This window comes from Theobroma umbraticum, unplaced genomic scaffold (genome assembly GCF_002168275.2).
Source record: "Theobroma umbraticum cultivar Fairchild unplaced genomic scaffold, ASM216827v3 scaffold_12.0, whole genome shotgun sequence".
In the NCBI taxonomy this organism is placed as follows: Eukaryota; Viridiplantae; Streptophyta; class Magnoliopsida; order Malvales; family Malvaceae; genus Theobroma; species Theobroma umbraticum.
Window position 1 is genome coordinate 2,700,240 of NW_018397272.1, and position 16,075 is coordinate 2,716,314.

The 16,075-nt window shown below is 35.0% G+C and overlaps 1 protein-coding gene and 1 pseudogene across 1 annotated transcript; both read left to right on the forward strand.

Moving 5' to 3' along the window:
- Positions 1-7,953: 7,953 nt before the first annotated feature.
- LOC110426667 (cathecol O-methyltransferase 1-like) lies at positions 7,954-11,026 on the forward strand. The gene is made up of 4 exons (XM_021441948.1): positions 7,954-8,597; positions 9,210-9,520; positions 9,980-10,044; positions 10,271-11,026. Exons 1-4 carry the CDS (start codon positions 8,173-8,175, stop codon positions 10,565-10,567), a joined length of 1,098 nt encoding a protein of 365 aa, XP_021297623.1. The 5' UTR covers positions 7,954-8,172; the 3' UTR covers positions 10,568-11,026.
- Positions 11,027-11,210: 184 nt separating this feature from the next.
- LOC149526484 (uncharacterized) lies at positions 11,211-12,116 on the forward strand (annotated as a pseudogene).
- Positions 12,117-16,075: the final 3,959 nt, after the last annotated feature.

A 16,075-nucleotide genomic window follows, 5' to 3' on the forward strand; every position in this document is an offset into this window, starting at 1 on the left:
CCGAGCTTATTGAATGATACTCCCCAATGATATTAGGATTCTTGATCTTTGGGATTAAAATGATGAAGTTCTGCCATTTACTTGCTCCAAACAGTTTGCTAATACCTTTACAACAACATTCCTCTTTTCAAATTTCCCCTCTGATAACTACCATTCGACATCCAAGTTGTGTAGTTCACCCCCGAAGTTCTCAATTTTGCGACTCACTTCACCATGCTTCGATTTTGCCACTCACTAATAATTGACCATAAATTTTGAAGACCCCACCACAAGAATGAGCTTCAATTATTTCCCTGATTTGCCTTAAGCCAACTATTTAGAATCAATCATTGAAAGTTGTTGCCATCAAGTCAATAATTGAAGACCTTAAAAGGTTTGAGTCCCCAATTTAGATCCTTTTCACCCACCACCATTAGGTTATGATCAGACATAGAGCAAGGGAGACATTTCTAGACAATATCATCAAAGTAAGCTAACTAATCAACATCAAATAAAAATCTAACCTGCAGAAGGTAGCTTCCTCCTGTCTACTACATCATGTGAATCTCCCACCAGATATTGGTAGATCCACCAAAGTTGCATCGCCGCTAGACCCAAGTAAGCCTCACAATACGTATGCCTGTTCATCATATATTATCCCCTTAAGACCATATTCTCAACTTATCCATTCATAATTTTGCAAACGAAGTTATTCAATAACATACTTTTACGTGTTACCCTCAAATATTATATAACACTTGCCAACTTGTGGCAATATCATAAAATAAGTCAGGCGTCTAGCATGTATAAAATGTGTCTTATGACTAACACCATGATATTTCCAAACAAAATGCTATATCATTACCTGCGAAGTGACTTTGGGTTGGATATTGTTATTTGAATGCCATTATGGGTACCTATCAATTAGTGAGTGTGTATACTACTTCTCAAACTACGATCCAGCTATCTCCGGATTTGAAAATCAAAAACCTAGAATTTTAAAATAGTGAGCATAACATTCAGTGAGGAACATAAAAAAGAAACAAGCATACGGATAAAGGAATATTTAAAAAATACGTAATTTTCGTTGGAACCATTTGATTTTTCACTTTGAAGCCAAATCCATGACGCAGCGTGTTGATTACATCCAAATTGGTTGTTCAATCTATGATTTAATCCTTTAAAAACCATTGAGAACTTTAATCCAGGTTAGATAGGTGTCTTGGTATAAAATCAAGTTGAAAACTCACAATCTTTTGTTAAACAAGTAGTAGGTATCAACACATCAACGATATGTATCGAACAGAGGGCTTTTCAAGCCCTTTCCATCGTGAAAATATCAATACCTATTGACAAGGAATTGATGCTTTTGTTCTAGAATGCCCTTGGAGCCTACATTGGAAAACATGTATCAATATCTCTTATAGAGGTATCGTTACTTCTCTCAACTCCTACACTTTGACAACTCTTAAACAACAAGCTTAGCTAGCTCAGCTCCTTCACCTACCAGCTCTTGGAGATACAACGAAACCTAAAACGATAAGGTTTACAACCAGACTTAGCATTTTCGTTTCAAAGTTGAAAATATAATTAACTTTTCAACACTCTTTCTCTCTAGATCTAGGTTCCTCTATCGAGCGTCCACATATTTCTCATAATCATTTCACAATTCAAGCTTTTACTTAAAAACCTTGGGGGATCTACAATGGCAAATCCAAGTACCAAATCTGAAGATCTTGCCTCAACTAGGAAGATTGAAGCTTAAACTTTAGTGAGAGGGTGGGAAATTTAAAGAAGAGAAACACTGCAAAAGCTTAAACAAAACAAAATGGGCGAGTAAGCCAATGTTGGCCTAAAAACTCATGAGGGGTTAATCTTTCATTGGCCTTCTTTGCTAAGTTTCTTGTCTTCTCATTCTCTAAATGCCTCTTTTCACTTGTATTAGTAAGCTTAAGGAAAATTCTAAGAATATTTGGGTTGGTAAGAGCGGTTTCGTGAGCTCATCAAGTGAGTTTCTTACACGCAATTTAAATGAGTGTTACGAGAGTGATAATACTTTCTTTATATGCAATTGTACTCTTGAACTTAAATCTATTTCGTAGATCAAAACTTGTTCTTTTAAGTGAATCAAGGTTATATCTCATTAGAAAAATTAAATTCATCTTGGTGATCAATCACATTTAAATAGAAAGATTGAGTTTCCAAACTAACATGACAAGGGTTTATTTAAATTTTTTTAAATAGTTTTAGAGTATTTTTGGGTATTGTGTCTATTTAAAAAATAGATAGTTTTAAAAGAAAAAAGTAGAGAATTTTTTCAAAAAAAAATGTATCTTATTTTTATAATCAGCCAACTGAAAAGACATAAAAATGTTTTATTTTATATTCTTACTTGTTATTTTATTTAGTCATAAAGTAATTTTATTAACAGAGTTGGTACGAGGAACCGAGTAACAACAAATTTAGCAATTGACTTTATAATTAGTATATTGATTCTGCTGCAACTTGCATCTATAATGTTTCATGCCCAAGTTCGGTAGCTATCAAAACTATTGCAAATCACTATTTTTCAGCCTTTTAGAGTGGACAAACCTCGCAAGTTCCTTAGTGCATGGGCTCAAGCATGTTAGTTAGATTACCAAAGAAGCTGCCAGATATGGCACCCTGAATCCCACATGGCAAAAGCATCCTATTTGTTGCCTTGCGGTCAAACTTAACACATTCTTAATTCTTACAACCTTGTTCAAGATGGAAGAAAAATGGGTACCACTCAATTCTTTCGGCTGCTAAATTTCCATATGCAAATCATCTAATCTATTTGGAAACAAAATTTACGACGTGATTAGCAAACTGAAGGCTTTTCCAAACCTGGTTTAGACATTGGAAAATCTGTACAATTACTAACCGTTTGCCCAAACTCCAAAAATAGGCAAATATCTGCTCGCAAAGAGCTTGGTGTCTCTATCTATACAAGAGCATATCATACTTGTAAAACCAGAATCGATAAAATCCTATTACCTTTAATATACTTTAAGCTGCATCATCCTAATGCCCAGCTTGCCGTCCGAGCCTATGTTATGGCAATTGTCAAGAACAGATACACACCAAGATAGATCAAGCAAACAAAAAAACACAAGAATTTACGTGGTTCGGCCTTTGTCTACGTCAACGGAGTGAAACTATTCTTATATATTATTAAAAATTAAAGTACATAAATTGATCTCTATGCTCCCCAAACCAACCCAAGATCCCTTGCACACTCTTTCTCAATAACCTCCCAAGAACATCACCCAAACCACTCTAGCTCCACCTAGAGCAAAAGACAGAGTTACAAAGTGTCCTTTCTCTAAGATTCTCAAAGCACTACTTATAATTCTAAAGCCTAGAGATCCACTTTTATAGTATAAAAGTCTAAAGTAGAATTGTGATTAGGACTCTATGTGGAATAAGAAGTTTAAACTATACAATCTTTAATGTTGTACATAAACCAAAATTCTAATCAATTAAGATATAGAATTCTAATCAACCTAAAACTCAACACCCATGATCTCAAAATGCCTTCATATACAAAAGCCATTTCGCATAAGGTCCCATCCAAATTTAAAACACAACCGTTCCATGGTAAACAGAGAAGTATAAACAAGTGGCCCTTAAGCCAAATGTAGCACATAGCCTCAACGATAACTCCAAGCCTAGCCAACAAATTTGCGCCTACACCAATCAATCATAGCCAACAAGAAATCCAACCAAAACAAATTTACAATCTAATTTTTAACATGACCTGAATCCGTACCATCCATCATTACCTGCCCACAGTCCTCCTTATCAAATCACCAATCATCATCGGCACATTCTTTTGAAGAGTCCAAAACCACTCCCCTACCTTTATAAACGCCCCCCGTCCACCGCTCATTTAAACCCCAATCGATGACCTCAATTCCTATAATATCTCTCTACAACTCAAGAAAGCCATTTGTCACATTCCCTACTTTCTCCTAACCGTCATTTCAAAGACATGAACAACCCCCACCACTCCATCTGTTAAGACCTTCATCACCCTCTATCTTGAGCTAAACTCCTCTTCCTCCCTCGTTTCACTGTCACCTCCTTCACCCTCCCTTACTTTTGTTTTTAGGTCCCTCCCTATCATACTTACTCAAAAATAAAATGAAATAAAATAAAAAACATGATCAACACGGTCGCACTTCCTCATAAATGCCTACTCCTCATCTAGCCTTTTTTCTCCTTAGCCCTCCCTTCCCCTACTCCCCATAAATGCCTACTCCTCAGCTAAGCTTTTTCTCCTTACACCTCCTCCCCTACTTCCATCCCCCACACTCTTTATTAACTTACTTTAAACCTTTTCTCTAGATCACACAAACACATCAAGGTGCACTCACAAAGCTTTCTTTTCTTTTTCCTCCTTTTTTTCTTTCTTTCTTATTTGTATTTTACACATCAACGTTTTACAAAGGGGTCATCAAAAAACAACTTTATATAAAAATATCACTCTTTCTATATAAGGTCTATAATTTTAATGCATTAAAAGCTTTTATAAAGTCATAGATTTTTTTTATAGTGCATCACAAATTTTGAATCCTATCGTGTCATATATGCTCACTATGGTGTACCACATTCTGACACTAGTATGTCATATTCTCTCACCATATCATATCACATATTCTCTTCGAGTCGTGTCACATATTCTCATCTTGTCGTGTCACATATTCTTTCTATGGCGTGTCACAAACTCTAAATCCTGTCGTGCACAGTTGTGTTACACATTTCCACCATGCCCTGTCACATATTCCCGACATGCCGTTTCATGCCACATTCTGACACTGGCGTGTCACATATTCTCACCATATTCAGCTCACATATTCTTTTCTGCTCCTGTCACATATTCTCATCCTGTCATCTCACATATTCCCTTCATGGAGTGTCACAAACTCTAAACTCGACCATGCACAGGCATCTCACTTATGGCCTACTGTAGCATGACCATTTCGTGATTTGGATTCACATATTTCTCCTTTCGATTCACCACCCTACCACGGATTTCTGGTTTTACATCATTCTAAAAGTTTTTGATTCATCATGATCGATTCCTCGATCATTTAATATCTATCTTCTCACATTATTTGAATGCCATGTCTAAAATATTTGAAAAACCTTCTCATGCAATATTATTTTGCTTTGCACAAGCTTCGCAAAAAAAAAAAGAAGAAGATGTTTTGCACAAAATTAGATGTTCGTAAATTCTTTGCATATTTATTTATTTATTTTCTTATTTTGCGTGTTTGAGGGTGCGCGTCAATGAAGATGTCTCATTAAGGGCATTTTTATCCAAAAATCCATTTTCTTGGCTAAATCTAGTTAAAATTATCTCGAGGCATATTTTCAAAAATATTTTGTTTTTAATAGCTAAAATTTTTTTTCCCTATTCTTTATACTATGTTTTCTATTCCTTTTTGATATAATAAAAAGGGGGAGAATATTATAAGTAAGTTTGCCAAAGCTTTACTTGTGTTTATGGTTGGATTTTCTTGAAAAATGATTTCAAAAGTGCTTTCCAAATATCATGCAACCTTTTTGAAATGAGCACAAATTTGGGGGGAGTTGTTCTCAAGACAATGCTTTCAAATCCTTTTTATATCTTTGCCCTGGTTCTAAAATCTTTTGAAATGTCAAGCACAAATTTAGGTGGAGTTCTTTAATGAGTAAATTTAGCTATTAATTTTGTCATGTCAAAAAGAGGAAGATTGTTAGCTTATCTTGGTTTTGAAATGACAAAATTGATTGATTTAAATATGCTTTGGAAATGCTTAGAAAATGTTTTTAAACTTGAAGGAAATCCTAAAGAGTTTTGAGGTTAATCTTGCAAAGAAAAATGCTTTTGAACAAATTCAAACTCAAAGTATCAACCTTAAGAATAGACATTTTGTAAATGAAGAATTGATTCTCATTACACAAAAAGCAAAATTCTTTACTTCTTTATAGGAAGAATCGATTTTATGAAAAAGAGATATCAATGCTTGAAATACAGAAGCTATTGGGATAAGAAAGAATTGACAACTTAGAGAGCAAGAATCGATTCCAAGAAAATAAAAGGAATCCAAGCACAAGTTCGAAGACAAAGAATCGATTCTTGAGAAAGAAGATATCAGTTCTTAAATCATCAATGACTAACTTGGAAAGTAGGGAAGAAATAGGATAAATGGATAAGATTGGAACCTCAAAGATGAGATTCAAAATTAAATTTTGACATCAAACCACAATGAAGAACCAACACCTTGAAAAAGAAGAATCGACTCTTAAAATATTGCAAAAGTGCAACTTTTGAGCCAAGTTAAGAAAGAATCGACATTTTAAGAAGAAAGGATCTATTCTTTGGAAATAGAAAGTTATAGACTTTATGAAGAACTGAAAACTCAAGAACAAAGAATCGATTTTCCAAGTATGACAAACTTGATCAAGCTAGCTAAAACATATGAAAATTCATTTCAAATTTTACTTCGACAAGTAAAAAATCACAAGGCCTGTAAATGACTACTCCGAAGATGCCAAAAGTATGAAAATTGAGAGCTAAAAAAAAGTGGAAAAACAAGCAGAGAACCAAGAGCAGAAAAATCCTTCATTTGAGCAGAAAAGAAAATCAAGATCACATTTTTATCTGTCATTTGAAAATTTATAAGCCCGAATATTCTTTCATCATTCATCATTCTTGCAAAAGCTCTCATCTTTTTATACCTAAACAGCTCGTCAGCCTTCATAGAGGTTTTAAGCTCATATTCCTTTGAAAATCCACTATTGTTGGTTATACCTCTACATAAAAAGTAATGTAAAGGTTATACCTCCTTTAGTGAAGGTAGTATTGGCTATACTTCCAAGCAAAAGGTAGAGAGGTTGTGTTTGATTCCTGAAAGGTAATGGCTTGTATAGATTGTGCTTGATCCTTGAAAGACAGTGGTTTGTATAAGTTGTGGTTGATCCTTGAAAGGTAATGGCTTGTAAAGGTTGTATTTGATCCTAAAAAAGCAATACTTTTGTATAGATTATTCTTGATTCTTGAAAAATAGTTTATAGTGGATTCGAACTCTTTGTACCATTAAGAAAGAGGACGTAGGCATTAAAGAGTCTTAACATTTATAAAAACTTGGTTGAGTACATTTTACTTTTTGCATTTATTTCTCAATTAGCTTATACTCTTGTTTTACAACTTAGCTTTTCAAGCTTCTTTGTTATCTTAAGTTCAAAGAGGGAAACTTATATCTCATAACCAATTTATCTCGTCTTGGTTATTTTACTTTAAATTTATTTATCTAACCGTTTTTCATCTAGCACTATAAATATAGTGCCCCTCCAAACCATTTGACAAATAATTGGAAAACGAAGAAGATTCTAAAAAATAAAAAACTCTCTAGAACTCTCAAAATTCTATTTGCTCAACATCAAAGAATTGTCAAGAAATTACTTTGCAATCTTCATTTTTCGTAAGGAAGGAAACCAATTTTGTTCATTCAAGATCAAGTCCTGATCAAGTCCTAATTAAGGTAGGGGACCAATTCTGTGCATTTAAGATCAAGTCCTAATTAAGGTAGGGGACCAATTCTGTGCATTTAAGATCAAGTTGTCAAGACCCAACCATTAAAGAAATTAATTAGAGGATTATTTTTTATTTTAAAGAGTTTTCAGAGATTGGAATTCCATGTTTAATTATTAAATTTGTTATTTGCTTCCAAATTTACAGTCAATTTTCAACAAGAAATTTGTAAGGAAATTTGTATGTTTATAATTGGATTCAGGACTTAGGATTGAGGGTTTAGGGTTTAGAATTTGATTATTAAATTTGATATTTGTTTTCACATTTTACAATCTAATTTTCAACAGGAAATTTGCAGGTGTGTGATTGGGTTTAGGCTGTAATTATTAAATTTGATATTTATTTCCAAATTGACTGTTGAAATTTGTGTGTACAGAACCAATGTACAGTTGTTGCCCGGAGTCTTGTCGTTGCCCTTTGGACGCCAGCAAAATCGCTTTCGTCGAATTTTCATAGCTTCCTTCCCCTCTTGATCATTTTTTTCTCTATAAAGCCCGAGTGAGAGTTGCCTCTCATTTTTATTTGTCAACCTTTTAAATTCCACACATACAAGTTAATTTCATTGAGAGAAAAAAAGGCTTTATTGTTCAATGGCATCTTCTGTAGAAAACCAGTTTCATGGCAACAATAATGCAGAGCAAGACCAAGAAAGCTTCTCATATGCCATGCAGATTGTCAGCTCTTCTGCGCTATCCATGTCTTTGTATGCAGCAATTCAACTGGAACTCCTTGAGATCATAGCCAAAGCTGGTCCAAAAGCCAAGCTGTCCCCAAAAGAGATAGCAGCGCAATTACCTTGCAAGAATCCAGAGGCGCCGTCGATGCTGGACCGCATACTTAGAGTTTTGGCCAGCCATGGTATTGTTAGTTGCTCTGTGGTAGATGAACAGAGTAACAATCCCCAAAGGTTCTATGGTTTGACGCCTGTGTCCAAATTCTTTGTTCCAAACGAAGATGGTGTTTCATTTGGCCCCTTGATGGCCTTGAATCAGGACAGGGTCTCCCTTGATAGTTGGTGTGTTTCGTGCATCTCTCTCTACCTCTCTCTTCTTTTCTTGACTATCCAGTAACTATTAAACTTGTTGATGTCTAGTTAGAGCTTTATTGTTGGTGGTCAGTTGAGATTTGGAATGTTTGTTCAATTATAGGCAGATAAATTTTTAATGTTCTGATTTTTCATTAGCTAATATGTGCATATTTTCACGTACCTTGATCCTCAAACGGAGAATTAAAACTTCTAGCCGATGGGGTGGAGCGTATATATTAGATATTACTTCAAAAATATTTTATAATTCAATGCATTGTTGATTCTAATTTGTAAATATAATGATTTTTTATCCTTGGATGGTAACATTAGAAACGGGGATAAAGCTACTTGATTATGGCATGACCAAAAGTTTGTTTGTATATTTGACCCGACCATGATTACAAGATAAGACTCCTTCCCAGTATCAATGTTCGACACTTGCCTTTTGTTTGGTACATTACTTGAATTAGTTGTAGCTTCTAAAGGCTGGGTTGCTCAATTTCAACTCGTAAAGAAGTTCCCAATTCGCCTGACTATTGACTTTGTTTAGCTTTTTGGCTGCTATAATTAACAAATTCGTGCATATTAATGTACTGCTAGGTACCAGCTGAAGGATGCAGTTCTTGAAGGAGGAGTTCCATTTGACAGGGCCCATGAAACACACGTATTTGAATACCTTGGCAAGGACCCTAGGCTCAATCAAGTTTTTAATACTGCAATGATCAATCACACGACTATAATCGTGAAGAAGATCCTGGAGACCTACAAGGGTTTTGAGCAGCTCAACCGACTGGTTGATGTTGCCGGTGGTCTAGGAGTCACTCTCAGCCTCATCACTTCCAAGTGCCCCTTCATTAAGGGAATTAATTTTGACTTGCCTCATGTTATACAACATGCCCCGACCTATCCTGGTAACAACTTGGCTAATACATTATTCTATGTATTCTGAATAATATCTCAAACTCATATATAGCCTTTTCTTTTCTCTTTTTTTTTTTTGTTTATATATATCATTCGCTCAATCCAGAATATTGTACGAGGAAGTAAAATGCTGAGCTAACTGTATCTGTTGCATTCCCTTCCTCGTTTGGCCAACTTAATGTAGCTGCATTAGTCCAGTGCATTACAAACATGACACCATAAAAGGGCTGTTAATCTCATGATTTTGTGTTTAAAAGAAAGATAACTGAATCGTTTGAAATAGAAAAGATTTTCAAAATCACTTTATAGCTTAATTAAATTCGGTTTTTGCATTGTGGAATTTCATTTAATTCCATCAAACACAACTCCGAAATGATGCTAAGTAGCATGTATTGTCTAGTTAATTTGGTATACTTTGTACACTAACAGGACATCAACAAAAATTGCAGGCGTTGAACATGTAGGGGGAGATATGTTCGAAAGTATTCCTAAAGGCGATGCCATTTTCATGAAGGTAAGATATCATTTGTAGACAATCTTTCCCCCTGATATGCAACTGTGAGTGACGGATTCAATCATCTCTCACAAGAAATCATCAACTATTAGTCCATTTTCACATTTTAGTCATTGCATTGGTTGTTCAATTTTTGCTATTTGCTTCATCAAAAGTTTCAAATAATACGAGCTTAAACATTAGATAACAAATTAATGACTTAATTAACTTGTAAAAATTTTTGTAGGGGGTACTTCATAATTGGAGCGATGAACAATGTTTGAAGCTGTTGAAGAATTGTTACAATGCCATCCCTGATGATGGAAAAGTTATAGTGGTTGATACCGTCCTCCCAATTTTACCCGAGACCAATGCTTTTGGGAGAAGCACTTCGCAGATGGATATCCTTATGATGACTCAGCTTCCAAGAGGGAAGGAACGAAACAAGCTAGAATTAGAAGCCTTGGCAACTAATGCTGGATTCAGGGGCATCAAATACGAATGTTTTGTTTATAACGTCTGGGTAATGGAGTTCTTCAAGTAGATGGACCCTTATATGATTGGTAAACTAAGCACTTCTCCCCCAGTTGCTTAGTTTCCAATCTTCTTCAAGCTAGCAAGAGGAGGGAAAAGAATAAAGGAGAATGGTTATATTGCAAAAACCATACTGTTGAAGAATAAAGGCAGTTCATCAAGATGTTTGAATAGCTGCTTGTCTGGTTGGTTAGTTAAACGACAGTCTTTGAGTCATTTTGATGATACTAAAAGTGTGTAACTAAACGATCAGCTTATGTGTCGTTTTGCATACAAGCTGAAACGTTTTAATATTTGTCGTTTTAAGTGGTCTTCTTCAAGTGTCTGTTGTATTAGCTATTGTTAGTTTTCTGTTTACTATGATTGTTTGTTAACTTTCAGTTCTTTTACAAAATCCGACTTTCGTGGGTTAGTTAATCTGTTGTAACTGAGTTGTAGCTGAGTATAGAATAAAAAAAATAAGTTTTTTTGGTGCAGTTATTTTTTCCTCTCTCAGTCTCTACTTCTTGATTCTCTCTTTGAAAATCAGTTTTCCCCGTTCTTGAAGTTTTCTGAGATTTTGCAAAATGGTATCAAAGCTCATTAGTTCTTCAAGGACCTCAAGGTTCTGTTTTTCTTCTGTTATTCATTGTTCTTGTTTGTATTGATTGAACATGGCCTCATCCAATTACAACGCGTCAGCACCACCGATCTTCTCTAGAGAAAATTACTCTATTTGGGCAGTCAAGATGAAAGCATTTCTCAAAGCATTTGATTTATGAGAAGTGGTTGAAATTGGGGGAGATCCACCGATTCAAAGACACGCAAACCCAACCTTGGCTCAAATTAAGTAGCATAGCGAAGATGTTGCAAAGAGGTACAAAGCACTTTCTTGTTTACACTTTGCTGTTTCTGATTCAATCTTTACAAGAATAGTGACTTTGGATAATCTTAAGGAGGTTTGGGATAAACTTAGGGAAGAATTTCAGGGTAGTGAACAAACTAGATAGATTCAGATATTGAATTTGTTAAGAGAATTTGAGGTGTTAAAAATGAAAGATAATGAGAGTGTTAAGGAGTATACTGACAAGGTTATGAAAATTGTAAACCAGTTGAGGTTGTTAGGGGAAGATTTGAACAAAAAAAGAGCGGTGACTAAAATTTTAGTTAGTCTTCTTGAAAAGTTTGAGGCTAAGATTTCTTCATTAGAAGATTCAAAGGACTTGTCCCGAATCATAGTGACTGAGCTTACAAATGCATTATTAGCTCAAGAACAAAGAAGAGCCATTAGAAATGATGATTTGACTGAAAATGCTTTAGTGGCTAAAACTAAAGGATTCAAGACTAGAGGAGGTGGGGAAAAAAAGTCAGAGGGTAAGGTAAATAAAGGAGAAAATGATAAGTAAGTTAAAGGTGACAGATATCCACCCTGTCCCCATTGCAAGAAGAAAAATCACACCAGTAACTATTACCGGTATAGACCTAATATCAAGTGTAGGTCGTGTGGTAAAATGGGACATGTACAAAATGTTTGCAAAACTAAGAAAGCTAACACTGAGGAGAAAACAACTGTAGCTTAGCAAACTGATGAGATTGAAGAGTCACTATTTATGGCTAGAACAGATGGTGATCCATTGGCAAAGAGTGTATGGCTCATAGATAGTGGATGTTCTAATCATCTCACTGGAAATGAGAGTCTCTTTACTGAGTTGGATAGAAGTTTCAATGCTAGAGTAAAGATTGGAAATGGAGTTTACTTGAAAGTTCTGGGAATTGGTTCAGTGGTTGTGAAAACTCCTATTGGAGTAAAACAAATCTCTAGTGTTCATTTTGTTTCAAAAGCTGATCAGAACCTGTTAAGTGTAGGAAAGTTGGCCAAAAGTCATTATGCACTGTTGTTTAAGGATAATTATTGTACAATATTTGATCCTTTTGGTGCTGAATTAATCACAGTGGAAATGAAGAACAATTGCTATCCATTGGATCTAATGGATACAAAACATGTCGCTTTCTACAGTGAGGTAGATGTTTCAGAACTTTGGCACAAAAGAATGGGACATGTGAACTATGGTTTTTTTGTCTAAAATGTCTCTTGGACAATTGGTTGATGGACTTCTAGTCATTGAAAAACCAAAGAAGTTGTGTGACACATGTCAATATGGCAAGCAAAGTAGAAAACCTTTTCCTAAAGATAGGAATTGGAGAGCAAGTCAGAAGCTGGAGTTAGTTCATACAGACCTAAGTGGACCAATGAAGACATTGTCATTGAGTGGTAGTAAATACTACATTGTATTCATTGATGATTTAACAAGGTACTGTTGGATTTATTTTCTTAAAAAGAAATCAAAAACATTGATGAGTTTCTTGAAGTTCAAAGCATTGGCTGAGAATCAGTCAAGTCACAATATAAAGATGTTGAGGAGTGACAATGGCCAGGAATATACTGTCACAAAGTTTGAAAATTTTTTGATGGAGTTTGGCATTCTACATAAAGTCACAGTAACCTATAGTCCTCAACAGAATGGTGTCTTTGAGAGGAAAAATAGGACACTTGTAAAGATGGGTAGATGTTGGTTGTTTCAAAACCACATGCCAAAGCAGTTCTGGGCAAAGGCAGTGAATACAGCCAACTATTTTCTTAACAAGACTTTTACAAGGGCCTTGTCTAATAAAATGCCTTATGAAGAGTGGTATGGTTTCAAGCTTTCTTTTACTCACTTTAAAGTCTTTGGAAGCATATGCTATGCTAAGATACCTGATGTGAAAAGAACTAAATTTGATGCTAAATCAATTTTAGTTGTGTTCATTGGGTATAGTGAAGTAAGTAAAGGCTACAGGTTATATAATCTTGAATCAAACAAGGTTTTTATCAGTAAGGATGTGATGTTCGATGAAGGGCATTATTGAAACTGGGAGAAGAATATAGTTGAAGGCATTGGTGGTGGATATAATGAAGGAAATCATCAGTTGAATGACAGTGATGATGAATCTTTGCATATTGAAGATGAAAGGTTGGTTGTCAGAGGCACAAGAACATTGCAGGATATATATGGCAGGTGCAATTTGGCCTTAAGTGAACCTTCAAACTTTGCTGAAGCTGAATGTGATGAGAACTGGAAAGCCGCAATGAACTTAGAAATGAGTATGATTGAGAAAAACAATACCTAGTTTTTAGTAAACAGACCTAAAGATCAGCATGTAATTGGGGTAAAATGGATATTTAGGACCAAGCTGAATCCTGATGGAACAATCAACAAGTACAAAGCAAGGTTGGTTGTGAAAGGATATGCTCAAGTATATGGCATTGACTATTTTGAGACTTTTGCCCCAGTTGCCTAGCATAATATTATTAGAATGCTTAAAACCCTATCAGCCAAAGAAAATTGGAAGATTTTCCACCTAGATGTTAAGTCTGCTTTTTTAAATGGCATCTTAACTGAGGATATCTACATTGAACGGCCAGAAGGATATGTGAAGAAAGGTGCTGAAAACAAAGTGTGAAAACTTGTCAAGGCACTTTATGGTTTAAAACAAGCACCCAGGCCAAGGGCTCGGTATGATAGAATAGATACACATTTTAAGGATCAAGGCTTTGTCAAGAGTATGAGTGAACACATATTGTATGTGAAAAAAGTAAATGGGTTAGTAATATTAGTAGTTGCCTTATATGTTGATGATATGTTGATCACTGGTCCTGATGAAGTCTATTTGGAGGATTTCAAAGCACAAATGCTAAGTGTCTTTGAATTGACTAGTTTGGGTATTATGTCATATTTTCTAGGAATGGAAATACTTCAACTCATTGATCAGATCATACTGCACCAGACAAAATATGCTAGAGATTTATTAAAAAAATTTAAAATGGAGTCATGCAAAGCAGTTGACACACCATTTGCTGCTGGAAGTAAACAAAGTAAAGATGATGGGTGTGATCTAGCACATAAAGTGATTTACAGAAGCATGGTATGGTCTTTACTGTATCTGTCAACAACAAGACCTAATATTATGTTCTCAACAAGTCTTTTGTCCAAGTTCATGCAGTCTCCATCAATTGTGCACCTTACGACTATCAAAAGAGTTTTTAGGTATGTGAAAAACACTGTGAATTATGGTCTGAGATATAAGAAGAATGAGTACAGTGAGCGGCAAGGCTATAGCGATAGTGACTGGGCAAGTTTTGTTGAAGATTCAAAGAGCACAGGAGGTTTTGTTTCTCATTTGGGAGTGGAGTGTTTTACTGGAATACTAAAAAGCAAGATGTTGTGGCTTAGTCTTTCACAGAAGCTGAGTATATAGCCACTACAACTGCAGCTAACCATGCTGTTTGGTTAAGAAAAGTATTAGCTGATCTTGGTTTTGAACAAGAAAAGGCCACTTTGATACAAGTAGATAACAAGTCAGCTATAACAATTGCTAAAAATCCAGTACAACATGGAAAGACAAAGCACATAAAGGTCAAGTACCATGCTCTTAGAGAATCAATCAAGGAAGGTGAAATTCAAATGGTTTATTGCCCCACTGATGAACAACTGGCTGACATATTCACAAAAGGAATGTATCGAGAGAAATTTGAGCTTATGAGAGAAAGACTAGGAGTTTACTAGGTGTTCAATCACAGGGGTATGTTGAAGAATGATTGAAATCTGGTTTTGATGCTAAGGAACAAAGGCAATTCATGAAGATGTTTGAATAGCTGCTTGTCTGGTTGGTTAGTTAAACGGCAGTCCTTAAGTCATTTTGATGATACTAAAAGTGTGTAACTAAATGATCAGTTTATGTGTCGTTTTGCATACAAGCTTAAACGTTTTAATATTTGTCGTTTTAATTGGTCTTCCTCAAGTTTATGCTGTATTAGCTACTGTTAGTTTTCTGTTTACTATGATTGTTTGTTAACTTTTAGTTCTTTTACAAAATCTGACTTTTGTGGGTTAGTTAATTTGTTGTAACTGAGTTGTAGCTGAGTATATAAGCTGAGTATTGAATAATGTTGCTTAATATTTAAATAAATAAATCTTTTGCTTGATATGGATTGTGCTCAAAATTTAACTACAAAATACAAGTAAAGATTACGCACAAGTGCACACGGTCGCAACAAGTAATATAGAGATAAGTAGAGTTGTCGATCCCTCGAGGAGTTGATTTACTATTTGTTATTAATTACTAAAATTGTAACAAGCTAAGTTTTATCCAAGCAACAAGAGGAACAAGTTGTTAAATTGAAATAAAATTTACTCTAAAAGTCTACTTTAACCTAAGGATTGCAAATTAAATGTGTAGTGAGAAAACAATATAATTAAGGCCTAAGGCTATGGTTTCAGTTATTGCTTTGTAAGGATACAAGATCAATCAACTACCTACTTTTTATGAGAATCAATGTTAGTCTAGGTTCCCTAAGCATGCATGATACTCCGTCGAGTTATCACACAATTGCCTAGCTTCATTAACTATCTATATGTCTATAAAACATTAACTAAAGCTAAGTTCGCTAAGTTTAGGACCTATAGTGACTATGTATGATTAATAGGTATATGTCTATCCT